Below are 18787 nucleotides of genomic sequence, written 5' to 3' on the forward strand. Positions count from 1 at the left end.
ATATGGAGACTCACTGACTGATTTGGAGCGTCTTCAAAAATTACGTGAGTCGAGCGGATGATAATTCTACTAGACCTGTTTTTTTAGCCAAAATCGTTATATTGATGGTTATTGTGATGATTGGATCGATACGATGCATCTGTTGTAGAGGTTTTTTTTTTTTGAAAGGTGCTGGAGAGTTGTTCTAACATAACACACTTGTCAACCAAATTCATTTGCTTTAGTTTTAGTTTATGTAGGCTTGTTTGACAAGGAACACACTTTGAATTGTAGACACCATCTAAAAGGGGCCGACGGATTAGTCAAAGGAAAACGAGGAAATCCCAACACCAAAGTCTACTTCCCCCGGTTCCGTTCCGTTCCGTTTCTCAGGTTCTCTTTCCTCACACCATCGACACGAATCGACCCTGAGTCCCGAATCGAATCTCACTGAGTCCCGAGTCGGTCGAACCGAATCCCTCTCATCCCCGTTGATCGCCCACGCCCAACATTCGGGGAGGAGGAATAGCGGAGGAGGAGGCCAAGGACCGCCGCCGCCGCCGCCGCCATGGCCGCGCTGCCGGTGATGAAGCTGGGGACGCTGCTCCTGCGGACGCTGTCCAAGCCTATCGCTAACCGCCTCAAGAGCCAGGCCGCCGTCCACCCCAAGTTTCGCGACTTCATCATCAGCATCGCCCAGGTTCGATTCTCTCCGCCCTCCCGCATCTCCTTTCCAGGGCAAGGACGCCGCAGAACGAAGCTGTTGGGATGCAAATGGTCTGCTCCTAGTTGGCCCATGGGAGGAGATCTGATTAGGTCTTTACAGATTTGAAAAGTTTGGAAACTGATGAATTAGCACTTTGCAGTGTTGCTGCGGCCTGACGACACTTTTGTGCAGTGATTAACTCAGGATGACAATGGTTTCTAATCCCATGACAATGTGCCTTTTATGTGACTTGGGAAAGCACAGTTATGTAAGGTGGTTCAGAAAAGAACTTTCGGGTTGTACATCTATCAATCAGGCTTACTTAGTTTATTAGAATTTCATCAGGAATTAATTAGTGTTTTCTTTATCGGTAAACCCAGATATTCTTTATGATAGATTTGATGTCTGTAAGAGCAACTCTAGCAGATGTGCCATATCCGCAGCCTCCAAAACCGTTTTGGACGGCGCTCCATAAATTATTGGAGGCTGCGGAGACTCTTCGCAAACACTGAGCCTCCATAACATTTCCCCTCTTTATTTGTTTATTTTGGTTGGATCAACTCAATAATACTTCTAATTGGAGGGGTTCAAACAGTAAAACTTGATTAAATTCGAACACCGTTGAAATACAAAGTTCTTATATCGAGGGGAAATGTCGATAAATATATTAGAAGTATGGGGGTGGGGCGGGGGGATTCGTCGCTTTTTACATATTATGTAGCAATTATAGCTAGGGGAAATGTTGATAAGCGGCATTTTCATAGAAACGTAGACTGGATTAGTAGTCTGCGGCGGGTCGAGGACTAGGTGCGACGGGCAGGCCGGCGTGGGACTTGTAGGGGATAGGATCGGCCTCGTAGACGCGGCCACTGTCCCTGGTAGCGTGGTAGCGCGGAATTGGCAAGAGCGCCTACATCCCATGTCGCCTGGGAATCGTCGTTGTTGTCGGGCGCGGCTTGGCCAGCGGGCCATGGTCCCAGATGGCGTGCTCCATCTCCGCGGTCATCACGCGTGCTGCCGCCACCACATTGTAGTCAGCCCAGATGGCGTGCTCCCTCTCTGTTGCCAACGCCCGTTCTACCACGGTCTCCTCGAAAACTACGCCGGCACAGGCGGCATCTTGGACGTAGGGGTCGTGAGGCATCCCAAGCCTCCCTAGCAGTGAGGGAGTGGTGGGAAATCGGATGTGGCCGGGCATCGGTGCGGCGTCAGGCTGCCTTTGACGCGGCTGTGTTGTGGGATTCATCGAGGACGGACTGGAGGAGGGAATCATCGACCTCGGGTCGTCCTCACAGTCAGCATGCTCCCGCATGTTGTGGGACTCGTCGACGACGGATTGAAGGAGGGGGTCCTCATCCTCGGATTCAGTGTGCTCCAGCGCATACCAACGGTCCCACTACTACTCTTTGATGTCGTTGGCCTCCTCCTGCATGTCCTCCTTACCCAACTGCCTTGCCTCCTGCACCGTGAGCTCGACCCAGTCTGGCGTTGGGTGAAGTGACACGGTCTCCTCGAAGACTACACCGACACCGGTGGTATCTTGGAGGTAGGCAGCGTGGCAGGCTTCCCAAGCCTCCCTAGCAATGAGGGAGCGGTGGGAGGTCGGGCGTGGCCGGGCATCGGCACAGGGTCAGGCAGCCTTTGACGCGGCCATGTTGCGGGACTCGTTGAGGACGGACTGGGGATCCTCGGCCTCGGGTCGTCCTCTGAATCGGCGTGCTCCAGCGCGTACCAGTGGTCCCACTACTACTCCTTGATGCTGTCGGCCTCCTCCTGCGCGGCCTCCTTACCCATCTGCCTTGCCTCCCAAACTTCCCTAGCAATGAGAGAGCGGTGGGAAGTCGGACATGGCCGGGCATCAGCGTGGCGTCAGGTAGCTTTTGACGCGGCCGTGTTGCCGGACTCATCTAGGATGGACTGGAGGGGATCCTCGACCTCAGGTTGTCCTCGGAATCGGCGTGCTGCACTGCATACCAGTGGTCCAACTACTCTTGATGTCGTCGGCCTCTTCATGCGTGCCTCCTCGTCCAACTGCCTTGCCTCCTTCGCCGTGAGCTTGACCTAGTCTGGCCTTGGGCGAAGTGACATTGGGAGAACGAGAAGTGGTGTAACCGGAGAAGGAAAGGGAAAGGGAGAAGGTGGAGAGGGGAAGTGGAGTAGTGGATAGGGACAGGGAGGCGCCAACCTCTTAATGTTGTGGGCGGGAGGCCGGCGGGAAAATGTGGCGGGAACGGGCGCATGCAGTTGGACACGTGGTGGCGGCCATTAAATGGCTCGTTTCCCTGTGATATAAGTGGCTACGAGATTCGTACGTGCGACTGCACCATTGGAACAGAAAGAAGAGAGAGGAAGAGGCCGCGTGGGCGGGTGACGAGAGAGGTGAAACTTCCCGCACGAGTGGTTAGGTTTGGATCGTGCTCCAAAACACCAAAACATCGGCCCCAACCTCCAAATATGGAGGCTATGAACCTGGTTTTGGAGTGCGTTGCATATTTTGGCGATCCAGAACCATATGGCGACTGGTTTTATCTGTTGTTTCGCCGTAAACGCGGTTATTTTGGTAGTCGGATCCTTTTGGCAACTCTGCTAGAGTTGCTCTAAGTTCAAGTATTGTTTGAATCATTTGAAATGTGAGAGTGAACCTCAAGCAGATTTTCTGCCTCAGGGTTATGTGTTTTGGTAGCTGTGAACAACTAGCTATTCCTAGTTACTAGAACAAATGATCTGGAACTAATTATACTCTAGGTCCTCATATTTGTTTTTGCGTGGACGCCTGAAAGGAAGGATCATTCCTTCTCTTTTAGTTGTCAAAACAAAGTGAACTGACAATCCCTATAACACATATTGCAGACAAACCATCGTATCACTACAAGGATACAAAGGCGCATTTATGGGCATGCTACTAATGTGGCTATCAGACCTTTAGATGAGGAGAAGGCAGTACAAGTTGCTACAGATCTCATTGGAGAAGGCTTCATCTTTTCGGTATTTTCTAAGCCATTGTTTAACTTTATGTACCTTGCTGTAATACAAGCAATTGAAAATTCACCAAACAGTAATAGCCTTATGCTATGTCTCTGGTTGTAGGTTGCTGTCGCTGCTTTAATTTTCGAGGTGCAAAGAAGTGCTAGGTCAGAGGCTAGAAAGGAGGAAGCTCGTAAACAGGAACTTGAGGTAGTACTGTATATATTTTTCACTTTATTATATTATTTCTCTACATTGTCTTACTTCTTTGCTTAGTTCACTGAAATCAGTTAAATGGACTATGCTAACATGTCCATGCATGCCACGTTCGCTATTCAGTCCTATAGCGGTTAATTTTTATCTTGAGAAACACCGCACACCAGAAAACCGTATCTATAAGCCCCTATTGTGTAGCCATCGGACAGACTCAGTGCTAGAAGCTCCCACACCAGGTGGAATCTGGGGAAGGATTATACAAGGCAAGCCATAGAAATAGAAGAAGTTATACTTAAATTCTTCAGATAAAGCTCTTTCCATTGCACATTTTGTGTTAACCAAGTTTATTAAATGCACAATTTGATACATTCGCAGATATTAGGATGTCTCTGGTGTCTTAAGAACACAGGATTTTACTAGGGATATTTTTGAACTAAATCTCAAGCAACCCCTCATCCAAACATCCTGATTAAGTCACTACCAGAAACTGATCATATTATCATTCCTAATTTGTTGTATCAGGTGATAGTTCGTACATGTTATGTTACTATCAGCCTATCAGGTCAAAATTCATACATGGAATGGACATGCAGATACTAATTTAATATGCTAGAAGATTTTATTCAACCATCTCGCCACCATCTTGAACGCCTCTCTTCTGAAAACATGTGGAAGTATGTAAATACCTGGGAGGCTAGGAATTAACCCAATAAGCATACAAAAGGTACTAATGACGACGACCACAGGCTGTTCTTTCCATTTCCATCTGCGTTGGTCATAGTTATAGAGAATGGCTAGGGCCTACAAAATTTAATCTAGCAAATCATATTACCTTTATATGGTTGACAAATATATTTTCGATGGGTGGAATGTACAAGTTGGAGAATGATGGGGTTGATAAGATAAGTGCAACTATCACATGTTATAGATTTTGCAACTTATTGTTTAATTGGCATTTGCTCAAATATGGGGGGAGAGGAAATCAAATTGATGAAGCTGCACAAAACTGAGCAAATTCAGAATTATGCTAATTACGAAAGAGATTTCTGCAATTTCTATTTGTTTCGTATATTCTTTTAAATCCCATACAGTCGATTAGAATGTTGGTATATTAAAATAATAGCATTTTGGGTAATCGACAGTAGAGTAGTTTATTAAGTTAATGCCTCGTGGCAAGTTAATGTTGTACACATAGGTTTCGATTAGAACACATATGTTCAATTGTTTTCCTTCCCAGTTTATAATGTTTTTCACTCATCATAGGTTTGATTATATACATAGGCTTCGATCATATGATTTAGCTTAATGTTTTTCACTGATCCACAGGAACTGAGACAAAAGGAAGAGATTTTAGCTAAAGATTTAGAAGATCTCAAGCTGAAGCTGGCTGAACTTGAGCGCCTCGCCAAAGGCCGGGGCCTTTCTGGAATATTGAACTTCAAAGGTGTCAATGCAGCAGATAGCAGCAAGGAAGCAACACCTGCTTGATTTATCGATTCAACTTTGGTCAGGAGAAAGGGGGATGTTGTGTTGTTGAGTTTATGCACAAAGCACCTCACAATTGGCTAATTGGTTTCTTCTGTCACAGTTCTTTGATATTATAGCCATGCCCATTCTTTGGGTGAATGGATCAAATTTTATGGTGGTTGATCCATTAGACATCCTGAAATAATAGAGTGATTGTGTGAGGAAAAAGCCCGGGTACTTTTGGGTAAGTGACCGCAGAACAAGATATAAAGATGAATGTATTCTTACTTTGGGCCTTTGGCTCGCTAACACATAAGTGAGAAGTATGATTGTGCTGTGGGCTCCCAACAGATTATTATCCGAAATTTCTCCTCAACCATGTATGTCGGTGGTCCATTGTGAGAGACTGATACCAAGGCAGAATGAAACGGTTTGTTTCACCTGATTCTATTTTTTTTTGCTGAACACATATGTGAGCCGTGGACTTGTAAACGATTAATCATAATGTTGTGTTGTACGGAGTATAATTGAAGATGGCCTCTCCATTTTTCTGAAGAAGACATGTACAACTGATGTCATGTTCTTTTCTGCTGATGCATTCTGGAAGGATTGCTGTTCAGGTACAAGATGTACACATCAGTGCTTTCTTATTTTCTTAGTTTAGTGGATCACACATGTCTCATCTTGCAGTGTTTCCTTGAATAAAAATGCATTTTTGTATTGCATAGAAACTGAAGACACGTGTTGCATGAGTTACTCCATGCATGCGTCACGTGACATAATTGCATGGTCTGTGAAATGAAACTACTACGTGTACTGAACTACTGATTATATGTGTGGTTTTGCGCGTATGCTTTTGTACAATGTATCAGTAGAAGTTTCCATGGGCCTATCTATTTGTTCGGTGAAATCTTCCTGTGAGCAACCTACAAAACCGCAAACCCTACTTCCACCTTACTATCTTTGGGAGCGCATATATACGCGTAGAATCGTACACACGCATCTCTCTCCTCTCTACACTGTGTTGCGTAGCCCGGACCGACATGACCGGCGGCGTGAACGGCAACGGCGGAGGCGGTGGGGGCGGCGGCGGGGCGTGCGCGGTGTGCAAGCACCAGCGGCGCAAGTGCGAGCCCAACTGCGAGCTGGCCGCCTACTTCCCGGCCAACAGGATGAACGACTTCCGCGCGCTGCACCTCGTCTTCGGGGTGGCCAACCTCACCAAGCTCATCAAGGCCAACGCCACCGAGGCGGCGCGCCGCCGCGCCGCCGAGACGCTGACGTGGGAGGCGCGGTGGCGCGAGCGCGACCCCTCCGAGGGGTGCTACCGCGAGGTCTCCTGCCTCCGCCGCGAGAACGCCGTGCTGCGCGCCGAGAACGCCGCGCTCAGGCGCCGGGCCGACCAGTGCGCGTGCTGTGTCACCACGTTGCAGCAGCAGCAGCAGCAGATATTGCTCGTCTCGGCTTACAACAACGGCGCCCGGCCCCCCGGCGGCGTGCTGCACGGGGCCAGCGCCGGAGTCGTGCCCGGCGGCTTCTACAGCGGCAATGCCGGCGCCGTCCGCGCCGCCAATGGCAACGGGGCGATGCCCGCGCGCCCTCACGTGTCAGCTCCGGCGCCGCAGACGACGATGGTCGGATGCGCGCAGGGCGACCGGCACCACGCCGCGTCCGGCGGAGCGAACGGCGCCGGCGCGCCGAGGCCCGGGGCAGCTGGTCAGGCGGAGCCCAGGGAGAAGAGCAGCGCGAGGTAAGTTGAGGACGCTTCTCATTCTTCCGTTGAGGTGGAGGTTTGCATTGCATGGTGGATATATATATGGGCTTCTTCTATGCGTTGTGTTTTTGCAACTGCAGGTGTGACGCTCAGCGCACAGCTAGCTAGCAGTGGGCTATGGGAGAAGATGAAGGCAGAAATTCAACCGTTTCATATGAAATTCATGTCCTAAGTAGGAAAAAGCCCTAAGTGTTGGTTTTGGAATAAAAAGTACTCCCTCCGTCCCATAATATAATAGTGTCAAAAACGTTCTTATATTATGGGACGAAGGGAATACTAGCTTTACTCTTTTTTTTCTTCTTCTGCTTGAGCAGGACATCTAAAGTTCAAAGTGTAAAAACTCAGCTTTGTATAACTGGTGATTCATTTAATTAGAAGCCAGAAGATGATTCATGCAGTTTAGAGACTTTCAAGCTATACTTGTTGATTTAAGCAGCTGGTCATCCTGCTGCAAATCTAGAACCTCAGTTGCATTCAGTATTATCCATTCAGGAAAAGCACATGAACTGGAGTAGTACACCTCACAAGTCACAAATACTATAGGGACTAAAAACACAGGAACGGAGAGAGTAGCTTTGGAGGGACAGGAGGAGAGGCATTGCCTTAATGTATTGCTACTCGATGAAATCAATAAGATTATCTAAACTCCTGAGTACGGGCCCTGGTGAAACTGATAAAGATTTCTCCCCAAATGTGACCGAGAAAAAACTTATGAGCGCACAAATTCTATGTCGGCACAAACTGGAGATGACTCACGATAGCAAAGCGCTCAGACCGGTTGGATCAAACTGAGAGTGCATGACAAGGGTCATGGTTCATTCAAATCAACAATGACACAAATAAATGTGTCCAATATTTTCTCAAGTAGTATCAAATATCAGCATGCGGATGGAGATGCATGTTATATTCGATATTTCTAATAGGAACAGAATATTAGGATTCCTTGTGCTACAACCTCAAAAGAAACTGAAAATTCTACACTCAAGCCATATAACTCAGATGTTCACCAAAACCAAGCAGGATACTGCGGGAACAGCCATAGGGATTTAACGAGTCTCATCGGGTACTGCTGCTTCACCCTCTCTTACCAAACCAGCATCACCATTGCTAATCAAGAGGAACCAAGATAAATATATCAGTCAATTCATATGAGCATGACATTATAACCAGCAAGATTGCAACAAAACATCACAGTAGGTTTAAGCTAGGAGACCTCACCTTGACTGACCAGAGCCTTGCAGTGAGGGTGAGTCAACTTGCATTGTTACAGGGCCATCATTTACCAATGAAACCTGCAAAAGTTCCCAATTGACATGCATTCTGGAAAGTGTAATGTGAGACAAGTCAGTTATAGCATCTGTTACTGGGGGGCACCTTCATCATTGCTCCAAAAATGCCATCTGCCAAGAAGAGATGAAGTAGGGACAATTGTCAGGAATAGGTTCAATGCGACAGTGACTTCTAGCAGGGATCCTTCAAATGTACAGGAACAGATAGCAAAAAAACAGAAATAGCAGCCTCAATATTGTATTATGCGAAAACCATATAATCAATAAACTGGCATACTCATGGCAAGGTATCAGGGGAGTACAAATCTGAACAAGAAGAAAGTATTCTTAACTTACTAATAATATAACAGAATATGCCGTAAATTGAGTTTTTACTTTATAATGGAACAGTCGGACAGTCCGTGCAGGAACATTGAGAAATATGAGAAAGTATCCATACATCGGTTACCATGTGAAAACCTCAATAGGAATACAGGTGAACTTATGTAAAGAAGATCGATTTGATGATGAAGCACTCAAGATGGCCAACTTCATAAACGTATTATGCAATATTAGAAGCATGAACATATTACCTTTAACTGAATCAGTTTTGTACGACTTTTGAAACTTCTCGACCAAAGAAGCGTAGAAAGGTTTTGCTTTCGCAGGTGGCATAGCCACATGGAAATCTGGCTTGTTACCCTTCAGGATTCCATATAAGGTAAATTGGCTCACTGAATAGGATAACAACTTAGAAAAAGAATAAATAACAACATATCAACTGTTAAAGGTTATGCCATTGCAGATACAGAAGTAGAGAGAGCAAGTTGCATTGTATTACCTAACAGGACTTCAAAGTTCCGCTGCATAACCTGCAGAAAGTGAAACGCAAAATAAAGTTCAGGGGGTAATCAACATGCTGAATGCTCTCCTAAGCAGAATTGCTTATAGATGACTCTGAGGCTTACGCTCTGATCCCATGCTTTTCCAGTCTTCTCATTAGTAAACAGCCTCATATTCAGGACCTTCCGACAGCTACGGAAATAGAGTGTTAGCATGAAACAGACACCATCACAACGAGATATATTTACTGGACATTTCAGTATAAACAAATTCTCTGTTGTCAGAAAAGTAACGGTGACAAGTGAGTCACTGGTACATGAATTGCACAAAAGTTAAGCAAAACTTTCCAAATTACAGAGTGTCACAACAGAATCCTTCAAGCACCAGAATACAGCACCAAGTACACATCACTATTTATTGATACGCTAACGATTGTCATCTTAATCACTCAATCCACCAAAAGGAGTAATCAATTACACATCATTCACCCAGATTCCGGTGGAATACCTCCCTGCGAGAGGGAGAGGGTGCCGAGGATTAGGAGGGAGAGGTCAGAGGTGGGTTCATTACATGTAGTCGGCGTCGGAGCTGGTGTCAGCCTCGTGAACGCCGACGAGGACGAGGAGGCCCGGGCCGATCGCCGACACCACTTGCCCTTCCACCTGCTACCCCCGCAAAGACCAATCAGCGCCCACCTCTCCCAATGATTCCGTGCAGGATACAGCGGATGTGGCGAACTGAAGAGGAAGCGGTCACCTCGACGCTGGCCGAGAGGACGCGCTGCACCACGGCCCTCATTCCCTTCCTTCTGGCCTCCGCCGCGGCGAGGCTCCGAGCTTCCTGCGAGTGGGCGAGTCGCCGGAGACGGCAGTCGGCGACTGTGGTGGGCGGGTGGGCGGAGTGAGCAGCGGAGGCCTCAGCGAGGGTCGACGGGCCGGTAAAAATGCCCATGATTTATTGGGTCTAACAGGCCGGGCTTTGCCAGGATCACATTTTGGACCGGGCTTTGCCAGGATTTGCACTCTTGACATTTTTTTTTCCTGTTAGAGCTTGGCATTTTTTTGCCACTTGTTAGAGCTTGACTTAGAAATATCCAATTGTATTGTTTACTTGTTGTCAAAACACTATTTTCTACTCCCTCAGTCCCATAATATAAGAGCGTTAGTGTCAAAAACGCTCTTATATTACGGGACGGAGGGAGTATTTTCTAGGAGTAGAAAAATAGTGTTTGACTTTTGACAACATGTAAAAGATAACAGTATCATCACCAAATTTATCTCACGGCCATGAAATTTACGTGGAAAATAGCACTAATTCCATTAACATACATGAGTCTGGGTATATATATACGTACAGATTGTTTGGGAATCTTACATCTTTACACCTGATTTGTCCAGAAATCCATCTTACAACATGGTCACTCACCTAGCTACGAGTGCAGAGGCGCACAGCACACTGCTGTTCGTCACATTCTACAACCACCTCTAAGTTCTTTATTCTTCACCCATATGGACAACAAGCACAGAGAATTTTTGTACCAATTGCTGATCTTGCATCCACTCTTCTGATTTATGAAGCCCGAGTAGTATTTTCTGCCTCCACGGCAACATCCTGCACATTGCCATCTTCCGTTGTGGGATGGACATCCATCGGCTTACCCTCTATTGTAACAGGCCCTTCATTCACCACCAACTCACGTCCATACGCATCGGCCTGCTCCGGGACATCCGGCGTCTTGTCGTCCCGTCTCTTCATGGAGATCTTCCTGCTCAGTGTGCTTGTCAGTGATCTACCCGGCTCCCCTGCGTTCTTCTCCACCACCTTCACCATATCTTCTGTCAAACTTCCCGCGTCTCCTCCTTTGCTTGCATCGTCGCTGACCACAATCTTTATCGATGTCCGCTTCTCGCCAAGCTCCTTCAGGTTGGGACGTGGGGTTCGGGGGAGCTTCGGATCAAGATCCGGCGAACCTTGACGCGGGGTCCGCGGGAGGTTCGGATCAAGCTCTGGTGCACTCTGAGGACCAGGACTTGTGGGGATGCTAGGGTCAATGAGATCGCGAGAGCTCCCCTTCTTCGAGTTCCTCCGGAAAAATGAGCCCATATTGAACATACCGCCACGACCACTCTTTGGGGTAGGAGTAGGAGGGGCTTCCTTTGATATGTCAACCTCTTGGAGGATCTCCGTGTCTGGATTACGTGCCCGTCCTTTCCTGGATTCCCATGTCTGGGGAACACCAGTTCCAGGGCGATGTACATATACACCTCCAGGTTGCTCTTGTCCATCAAAGTCAATGTGCTCAACTTCATCCAGTATAACTTTCCTTTCTTCAAGCAGCTTAGCAGCATCCGACTTGCTATCAGCAGAGGTGGGCAGTGGCAGTTTCGCATCAGTTTTCGCTGGTGATTCTTCCAAACTCGTTGTTGCCTCCGTCTCCTTCAAAAACATTCGGGATAGAGTTATTCTACAATAATCATGTCCTTGTGAAGAGATGGTAATCTAGTTTTACCATTCATTGAGGTGCTACCTTGCTACCATCGTCAGATGACCACCAAAAAGGTCTTAAAAACTATGGCCTAAAAGTTAAGAATGTTATCACCAACCTCTGATACATCTTCAATCGTTATAGCCAGGTGGATCCTTCCTTTCTTGACATTCTTCAGCGATATCCATTTGTCATGTCTTTGTCCACCTCTCAGTTCATTTACGTCTACGGTACATTCTCTGTAAACAAATTGGAATTCATCATGTATTTATTTTTCTTTCAGTAAAGGACCAAATATATCTGTTCAGTAAGAAACAGCACACAAGGGCCAATTTTCAAGCCAAGATAAAACAAATGCCAGAACTCATCTTTTAGGGACCACAGCAGAATCACAACACTGCTCATTGCAAATATTTTTTTTCGAGAAAACGCAAGAAGCTTTGCATATCGATGCATTGATAGAAGAAAAGGTTATGTACATGTTCATTGCAAATATAGTTCTACAGAAAATTAAGGATCAAATGTCCAAAGATTGGCATTTAAAGATTTGCTAATTGCTCCTCCATGTCTCAAATACAAGACAATACATATGTTATCCTATGGATCTCCTGGTTAGAGTTTCATATAGCAAGATGAGTTCAGAAAAAAGAACATACCCAAGCGAGTCATCAAACATGTGGTCCTTATCGCGAACTTCCATAACAAGTTCATTTGATGCTTCCCACGACGTGATGGGTATCTTGAATTCCTCAAACCATTTAGGAGATAATGTTTTCCTCTGTATTTGAGTTTGGAATTTAAAAAGACCAATACGACCTCTGACATAAGGGTCCGACAGCCCTATAAAATAGAACATTAAATGTTTGAAACAAAGGATGAATAATGCAAACATTTCGACAGGGGCAGCCACAGCCGCAGGTAATTCTCACCGTTTATATCAGCTGGTTTCATGTCAAGCCCTTCCAAAATCTCAAGTTTCACATATGCAACAGGAGGTCTCTCCTCAATGTTGAACCAGTTATTTTCTGCAGAATGTTAGATATTAATGGAAAGCAAGTAGATAACATAGCAGAAAAGGGTTAGAAGATTTATCATCACAAAAAGTATTAAAATGAGAAGTATCATTCTTCCAAAAAGTAGGACAAAGTACAGATGTTATTTAACTTTAAGCACGATCATATTAGTTTTACTTGTGCCAGCACACTCAACTAAATAAACGAGTGAAAAATGTTGGTTCATATTAACTCTACACCATAGGGCGGGCCTGGCGCAGTGGTAGAGTCTCTCCACTTGTGGCCTGGAGGTCCTGGGTTCAAACCAGCCTCCTTGCAGAAATTCCCTTCCCCAGACCCCACCTTGTGTGGGAGCTTTCAGCACTGGGTACGCCCTTTATTGACTCTACACCCTATCTGAACTACTTGATACTACTAGTATTTAGTGAAGTAATATTTCTGAAACTGTAATATTTAGACCAGCAGGAAGAAAAGACGATTTCTGATGGTGAAAGGGTCGGATGAGGATATTCAGAACCTCAAGTTCCTCCTCCTTTGCTTTCAGGAAATGTCGGGTCTCACAATTAATTTTGCCAAGAGCGAGGTAATGATCTTGGGATATTCTCAGTCGGAGGCCCAGCGGATTGCTAATCGTTTAAATTGCCACTTGGGATCCTTCCCGACGACTTACCTTGGCATGCCACTTAGTGACACACGCCTCCTGGAGAAGGATTTCCGTCCAATAATCGCCAAGCTCCAACCTAGGATGGAGCCATGGCAAGGGAGATGGCTTTCCAAAGCCGCTCGAGTGATTCTGATGAACTCCTTCCTTATCAGCCTATTGATGTATATCATGGGATTCTATAGTTTACATGAATCCCTCCATCATGAGGTCAGTAGACTCCTTTCCCGATTCTTCTGGGCGGGAGAGAACAATAAACAGAAGTACCATATGGTGAAATGGTCCGAGATCTGTAAACCTAAGGACCAAGGAGGCCTTGGGGTCATTTCCTCCAAGCGGATGAATATTGCCCTCTTATCCAAATGGCTTTGGCGGATCCAGACTGATGAAGGTGGCCTGTGGCTTGAGATTATCCGTGCGAAGTACCTTCGCGGGCAACCGCTGGCTTTCGCGCCTAGGTCTGGAGGGTCCCAATTCTGGCAATCGGTGATTCGTCTGATGCCGGTCCTGCGCATTGGGACTTCCATCAGAGTAGGTACCGGATCAGCCACCTTATTTTGGCTGGATAGATGGGCTGGTACCCGCCCCTTTGCGGAACGTTTTTTTGCGTTATTCTCGATCTGTGTCCGCCCACAGATCTCCGTGGTTGTGGCCTTGGCTAACTTAGGTGCGATTGCCTTCCGCCGTACCTTCAGGGCGGTGGAACTTGAGCAATGGGATGAATTGCTCGAGTGTATTGCCCTCCACTCCCCCTCTCTGGAGCCCGATGCGCTATCTTGGCACCTCGAGCCAAGCGGCAGATTCTCGACTAGATCCCTGTACCAGGCGATTGTTCCCACTCCTGGTCCGGTGGAACTAGCGGTGCTTTGGGAGATCAAACTCCCCTTGAAGATCCGCATATTTCTCTGGCAATGGGTTAGAGGTCACCTTCCCTCGGGCACAGAGGTCCGTAAACGTAATGGCCCTGGGGATGGCCTCTGCCCCATTTTTCTGGTACCGGAAGACTGCAACCACATCTTCTTCCGGTGCCCGGCGGCACAGTTCTTATGGAGTTGCTTCCGGGAGGTGGTTGGTGGCAGTTGGTGCCATGACAACCTCCCGGATTTGTTCGGGGAGGTCCTTAGACTCCCCTGCACTAGTCGCGCCCCCATTTGGGTGGCTTTGGGTACCCTTGCTTGGTCCCTTTGATGTACCCGTAATAAACTAGTCATCGAACGCGTGATTCCGTCTCGTGTGACTGATGTGATCTATAAAATGTGTGGCTTCTTACAGCTCTGGAGACCGCTTAGCAAGCGGCGCGACCGAGACGTCATCGACTACATTAGGTCATCGACAACATCATGGCGGGTCTTCGTTCCTCGGCGGCGGCTTTTGCTCCTCCACCTCCACCACCACCACCGCCTCCCGAGCCGGATTAGCGGTTCTTTTTAGCTTTCTTTGGGGCTTGTTTTGCTGTGCCCCCAGCATGACTCTATGACTTGATTGTACTTTGTACTACTATGTTGGATGCTCGGTTCTTTGCTTTATAATTAAAGCGGGGGGAAACCCTTTTTCGTAAAGACGATTTCTGAAACACAAGCATGAAACGGAAGGTTACTTCTTACCAGAAGGAGTAGATGAGAACTTTTCCATGTTGATGACAAGCATATTGGGCTGGAAAAAGAAAAGATGCATCAGCAGTTAAAATATCATAATTAAAGGTAAGATCTGTATTTCTGAATGGGGCAGAGTGATCTAACCTCAACTAATGTCTGCCCAAATGCAGTATCCATCAACTTATCCTGGACAAAGAAATAGAGGAGACCAAGTGAGCACTAAGAAACATATTCAACAATGTCACCAAAAGGTCTAGAAAAAGGAAAAGTATGACATGTGGGGCAGTTACCAGCCATCCTGAAATTCCTGGAAACTCAGTGACATCAAGTCCGTGGCCAACGAGTGGTTTTACCGTCATTTGAAAATAAGGAGGCTCCACAAAGCATAGTCTTAGACGGCCAAGAAATGGCCAACTCCGAACAAACTTCACACCAAGTAAAACCTGCAGTGAACATATTTTTGTACTGAGAACAAGGTAAGGATAAGGGGAACAAACTGACTGGTGTCTCTAATGAATGATAATTTACTGAAATTCAGATTGAAACCTTTTCTTCTCTTCTCTTTACTCCAGAAGGATTTTGCATATCTTTTACAACTACATCAGTACACTTTTAACAGTTGAGGATCTCTTCTTTTTTTTCCCTTTTTTAAGAAGATACATGTAGGCCACTGCTGGCTCCAAAGTTGTCGTTGGCTTCATTAGGATTATATCAGTACTAGCAATCTACCTACAGATGCAAGAATAATATTTGTTTCCATTCACTCTACAGGGCAGCCACTGAGCAAACTAGCCTCCACCATGGTGAGAAATGGTCATTCCATTCCTCCACTGAGCAAACTAAATCTAGGTGTTGTGTCTATTTTGAGTAAGGAAAAACAGGCAGCCTTAACCAATTTTGAGCAAGAGGTATAATAAAAAATAATGTGTTATTTTTAAGGAGCAAAAGAATTCTGCTATACATGTGTATTTGCTTAGTCTTGTACATTTTCTCCATATAATATCCGAAGAACCAAGTTGCCAATCACTTGATTAGTGATAGAATGATGGTGCTAACTAGGTGACTTGCCTTTCCTTCGACATGCATCCTAGTCAAATGCATGTTTGCGGTCATTCCAAGTCCCACACTCTTATGCAGCTGCATGGCAAGCACAACACTCATATCTTCAGCAGATAGGAAGTTCATCCCTAGCTCCAAAACCTGGGTCAATCGATCGGATGGCATACAGATCATTACAAATGTACATCCCACGGAAGGGAAAGGAAAGAATCAGATCAAAAGAAAGTAACGCCCACCAAATGGTCATCATCTGATGTCTCAGGCAGAACTCTCATCGAGGTAAATATTGGTGAATCCCTACCCATGTAAAGCTCCTGGACACTTGCTTTACTCTGCACAAAAACTACATGAATTGAGCCATACTCACTTAAGGTGACTTCAAAAAACAAGGTTGAACTAGCAGTTTTAAGTTAAAAGCCATGCAATAGAACCTCATCATGAATGTAAGACATTAGTGGAAAGGACGTAGATATAGCAGGAAGATATAAAACATACAACTATCCAAGGTTTGAACTTATCCAAGAACCACGGTATGATGGGCCGTAAAAGTTGTGAAACAATCTTCTCCATACAGATAGGCCACATCTTTTTGACTGCATGATTTAACCAACGTACTGATTCTCCATCAGAAAGCAGCTGATAGAGAAAACAAAATGAGTTTAGTGTGGCCACAGATCACAACAAAGTTAAAAGCAAGAAAGGGTATGCTAGCCTAGTCAACCAAGTTCATCCTTGTAATAATTGACACAAACATTGATTTTGGATTGCAGAAAAGGTGCATACTCTTTGTTGGTAGGCAGATTTCATTTCCGCATGTTGTATTCGCTTCCGCAGTCTCATTGCGCAGCGGGCATTTACCTACAATAAAAACAAGCATAGTTTAAATTTTAGTTCTGGAACCAAACAGCCATGATAAAGTCATACGTATTTAGTTCAGATTTTCTGGTATCTAGCCATATTCATGCAAACATCTAAGCCATTATCTGGAAGGTTAAAATTTGTGCATCTGAAGCTAGAACTTAGTAGTAACAAAAGTCATATAGAAGAAAAAACATTTCAAATGGAAACAGGGGGTAAAATAAGGAAAGAAAATTAGTGCAGTAAAGACAGCTCAAAGCAACTACTGATTGGCATTGATTGGCAATACCAGGGAAATATTTAATAAAGTGACAAGGCGGCGTCTATCTCAAATACATTACATGCTTTAATTATTAAAGTGAGGTTAGTCGAGAGAAATCTTGTTGGAAATTCATTGATCCTGCTCAATGCTTATGAAATTATATTGTGATTTACCAATCCCTAAAAGTTGGTGCGTTGCTGAGCTGCATAGAAATCCTAGGGAGTAGGGACACTAGCTCACCATATCAAATTGTTGTAGCCACAAAACATGGATAGATGATAAATTTTGCTCGAACAACTAATATTTCTCAAACGAAGACATAACTTTCGTGAATTACGAATTTATATGCTTATATTCCATTTAAGGCAACAAAATTTCCACTGTATCATGTAACATGTTTAATAACTTTTTCCCCAGAAATCTAAAAGGAAGTATTCAACAAACTAAAAGTCAAATTCACATTTTCCCTGGAAGCATAGAACCATCAGGTTACAATTTATTAAAAAAAAACATCATATATTGCAGAAGCTGGGCTACAGCGCGGCGTCCCCAATAAATGCCCAAGAAAACGCATAACAGTATGTCTGTCGCCTGTTCCAAGTACTCCTACACATATGGAGAAATCATCGGTACTATGCCCAGCCATAGTATCCTACAAACTCAATTTCACAAAGCATCAGAAACATCATACCAGACCAAATATAATTCCAATAAAGAAAACCAGGTCAAACCGGGCGGCTATAACCCGCAAGCGCAGCCAGGATCATGCACGGTGTGCCTTATAAAGCTCTGTAACCACCAGCTACGTCAGCAGAGACGAGTCCAAGGCACCGGAGAAGTGGGGAAAGAGCAGGAATCTGGGAGCCAAAGCGACGCAGAATAACGGTGCGGTATAAACCCGGATGCAGCAGGCGAGCACGCAGTTCTAGGAACGAAGCCGTATCCCGGGATGGGCGAGGCGGCGGGGCTGAGAGAAGCAGCAGCAGCAGCAGCATACTTGCCATGTATAGGTAGAGGAAGGCGATGAGGAAGACGACGGAGTGGCAGCAGCCGAAGGAGGCGGCGGCCCACAGCGCGAGCAGCACGAGGCCGATGTGGTGCACGATGGAGAGGTCGCCCGCGTCCATCGCTGCGCCGCGCCGCGCCGGCCGGCGATCTTGTTTGCTGCCGCGAAAAGGAGTTGCAGTGGCGGGTTTGTGAATCTGGGTGGAACTGGAACGGACGAGGGGGGCGAGGCGAGGCGAGCGAGCGGGTGCGTGTCCCGGGAAAGGGATTTCTGAAAATGACGGGGTGGTGAGTGAGAGATTATTGTCATCCATGACTGACCCGAGCCGACACGTAAGAAAGTGGCAAGTGGCGTGGTGGTACAGGAGCCCCGCACGCGCATCGTGCTCCGGCCCGGTGGGTATATCGGCCGTCGTCACTCCTATGCGAGTGTGCGACGTTTATGGTCATGGCATGGGTGCTAAAAAAAAATCGTCGTGCCTATTTTTGTAATTTTCTCATATAAAAAAACAACCACTCGTAATATGTAAGTAGCTGGTTATATCTTCTATATTGTACTCTCTTCGATCCAAAATAAGTGTCATGATTTTAGTTTAATGATAGTGACACAAATGATAGCTGACGTAACATGG

The 18787-nt window shown here is 45.9% G+C and overlaps 4 protein-coding genes across 6 annotated transcripts; 2 read left to right on the top strand and 2 right to left on the bottom strand.

Annotated features, from left to right (window-relative positions):
• The first annotated feature begins 314 nt into the window (after positions 1–314).
• On the top strand, positions 315–5780 carry LOC123077982 (OPA3-like protein). Its single transcript, XM_044500365.1, has 4 exons — positions 315–679; positions 3536–3670; positions 3773–3859; positions 5192–5780. Exons 1-4 carry the CDS (start codon positions 548–550, stop codon positions 5351–5353), a joined length of 516 nt encoding a protein of 171 aa, XP_044356300.1. The 5' UTR covers positions 315–547; the 3' UTR covers positions 5354–5780.
• A 546-nt stretch (positions 5781–6326) lies between these two features.
• Positions 6327–7503, top strand: LOC123077984 (LOB domain-containing protein 7). 3 transcript variants are annotated; one of them, XR_006436970.1, is made up of 3 exons: positions 6327–7082; positions 7187–7306; positions 7377–7503. XR_006436970.1 is itself a non-coding variant. In XM_044500368.1 (3 exons), the coding sequence occupies exons 1-3, from the start codon at positions 6376–6378 to the stop codon at positions 7212–7214; spliced, it is 588 nt and encodes a 195-aa protein (XP_044356303.1). In that variant the 5' UTR covers positions 6328–6375; the 3' UTR covers positions 7215–7503. The 3 variants fall into 3 exon arrangements, 2 of the variants coding, with proteins under 2 accessions (XP_044356302.1, XP_044356303.1); XM_044500368.1 differs by having other exon boundaries at positions 6328–6872; positions 7020–7082; positions 7187–7503; XM_044500367.1 differs by having other exon boundaries at positions 7187–7503.
• Positions 7504–7924: 421 nt separating this feature from the next.
• LOC123077985 (D-aminoacyl-tRNA deacylase) lies at positions 7925–10168 on the bottom strand. The gene is made up of 8 exons (XM_044500369.1): positions 9974–10168; positions 9788–9879; positions 9343–9409; positions 9216–9246; positions 8968–9108; positions 8481–8506; positions 8325–8398; positions 7925–8213 (listed from the first exon to the last, which is right to left on the bottom strand). The coding sequence occupies exons 1-8, from the start codon at positions 10166–10168 to the stop codon at positions 8153–8155; spliced, it is 687 nt and encodes a 228-aa protein (XP_044356304.1). The 3' UTR covers positions 7925–8152.
• Positions 10169–10509: 341 nt separating this feature from the next.
• LOC123077983 (C2 domain-containing protein At1g53590) lies at positions 10510–18441 on the bottom strand. The gene is made up of 12 exons (XM_044500366.1): positions 18152–18441; positions 16814–16888; positions 16526–16666; positions 16267–16362; positions 16040–16171; positions 15262–15414; positions 15116–15157; positions 14981–15029; positions 12632–12727; positions 12359–12542; positions 11821–11941; positions 10510–11653 (listed from the first exon to the last, which is right to left on the bottom strand). The coding sequence occupies exons 1-12, from the start codon at positions 18275–18277 to the stop codon at positions 10787–10789; spliced, it is 2082 nt and encodes a 693-aa protein (XP_044356301.1). The 5' UTR covers positions 18278–18441; the 3' UTR covers positions 10510–10786.
• Between the last annotated feature and the right edge of the window lie 346 nt (positions 18442–18787).

This window comes from Triticum aestivum, chromosome 3D (assembly GCF_018294505.1).
Source record: "Triticum aestivum cultivar Chinese Spring chromosome 3D, IWGSC CS RefSeq v2.1, whole genome shotgun sequence".
NCBI classification, from domain to species: Eukaryota; Viridiplantae; Streptophyta; class Magnoliopsida; order Poales; family Poaceae; genus Triticum; species Triticum aestivum.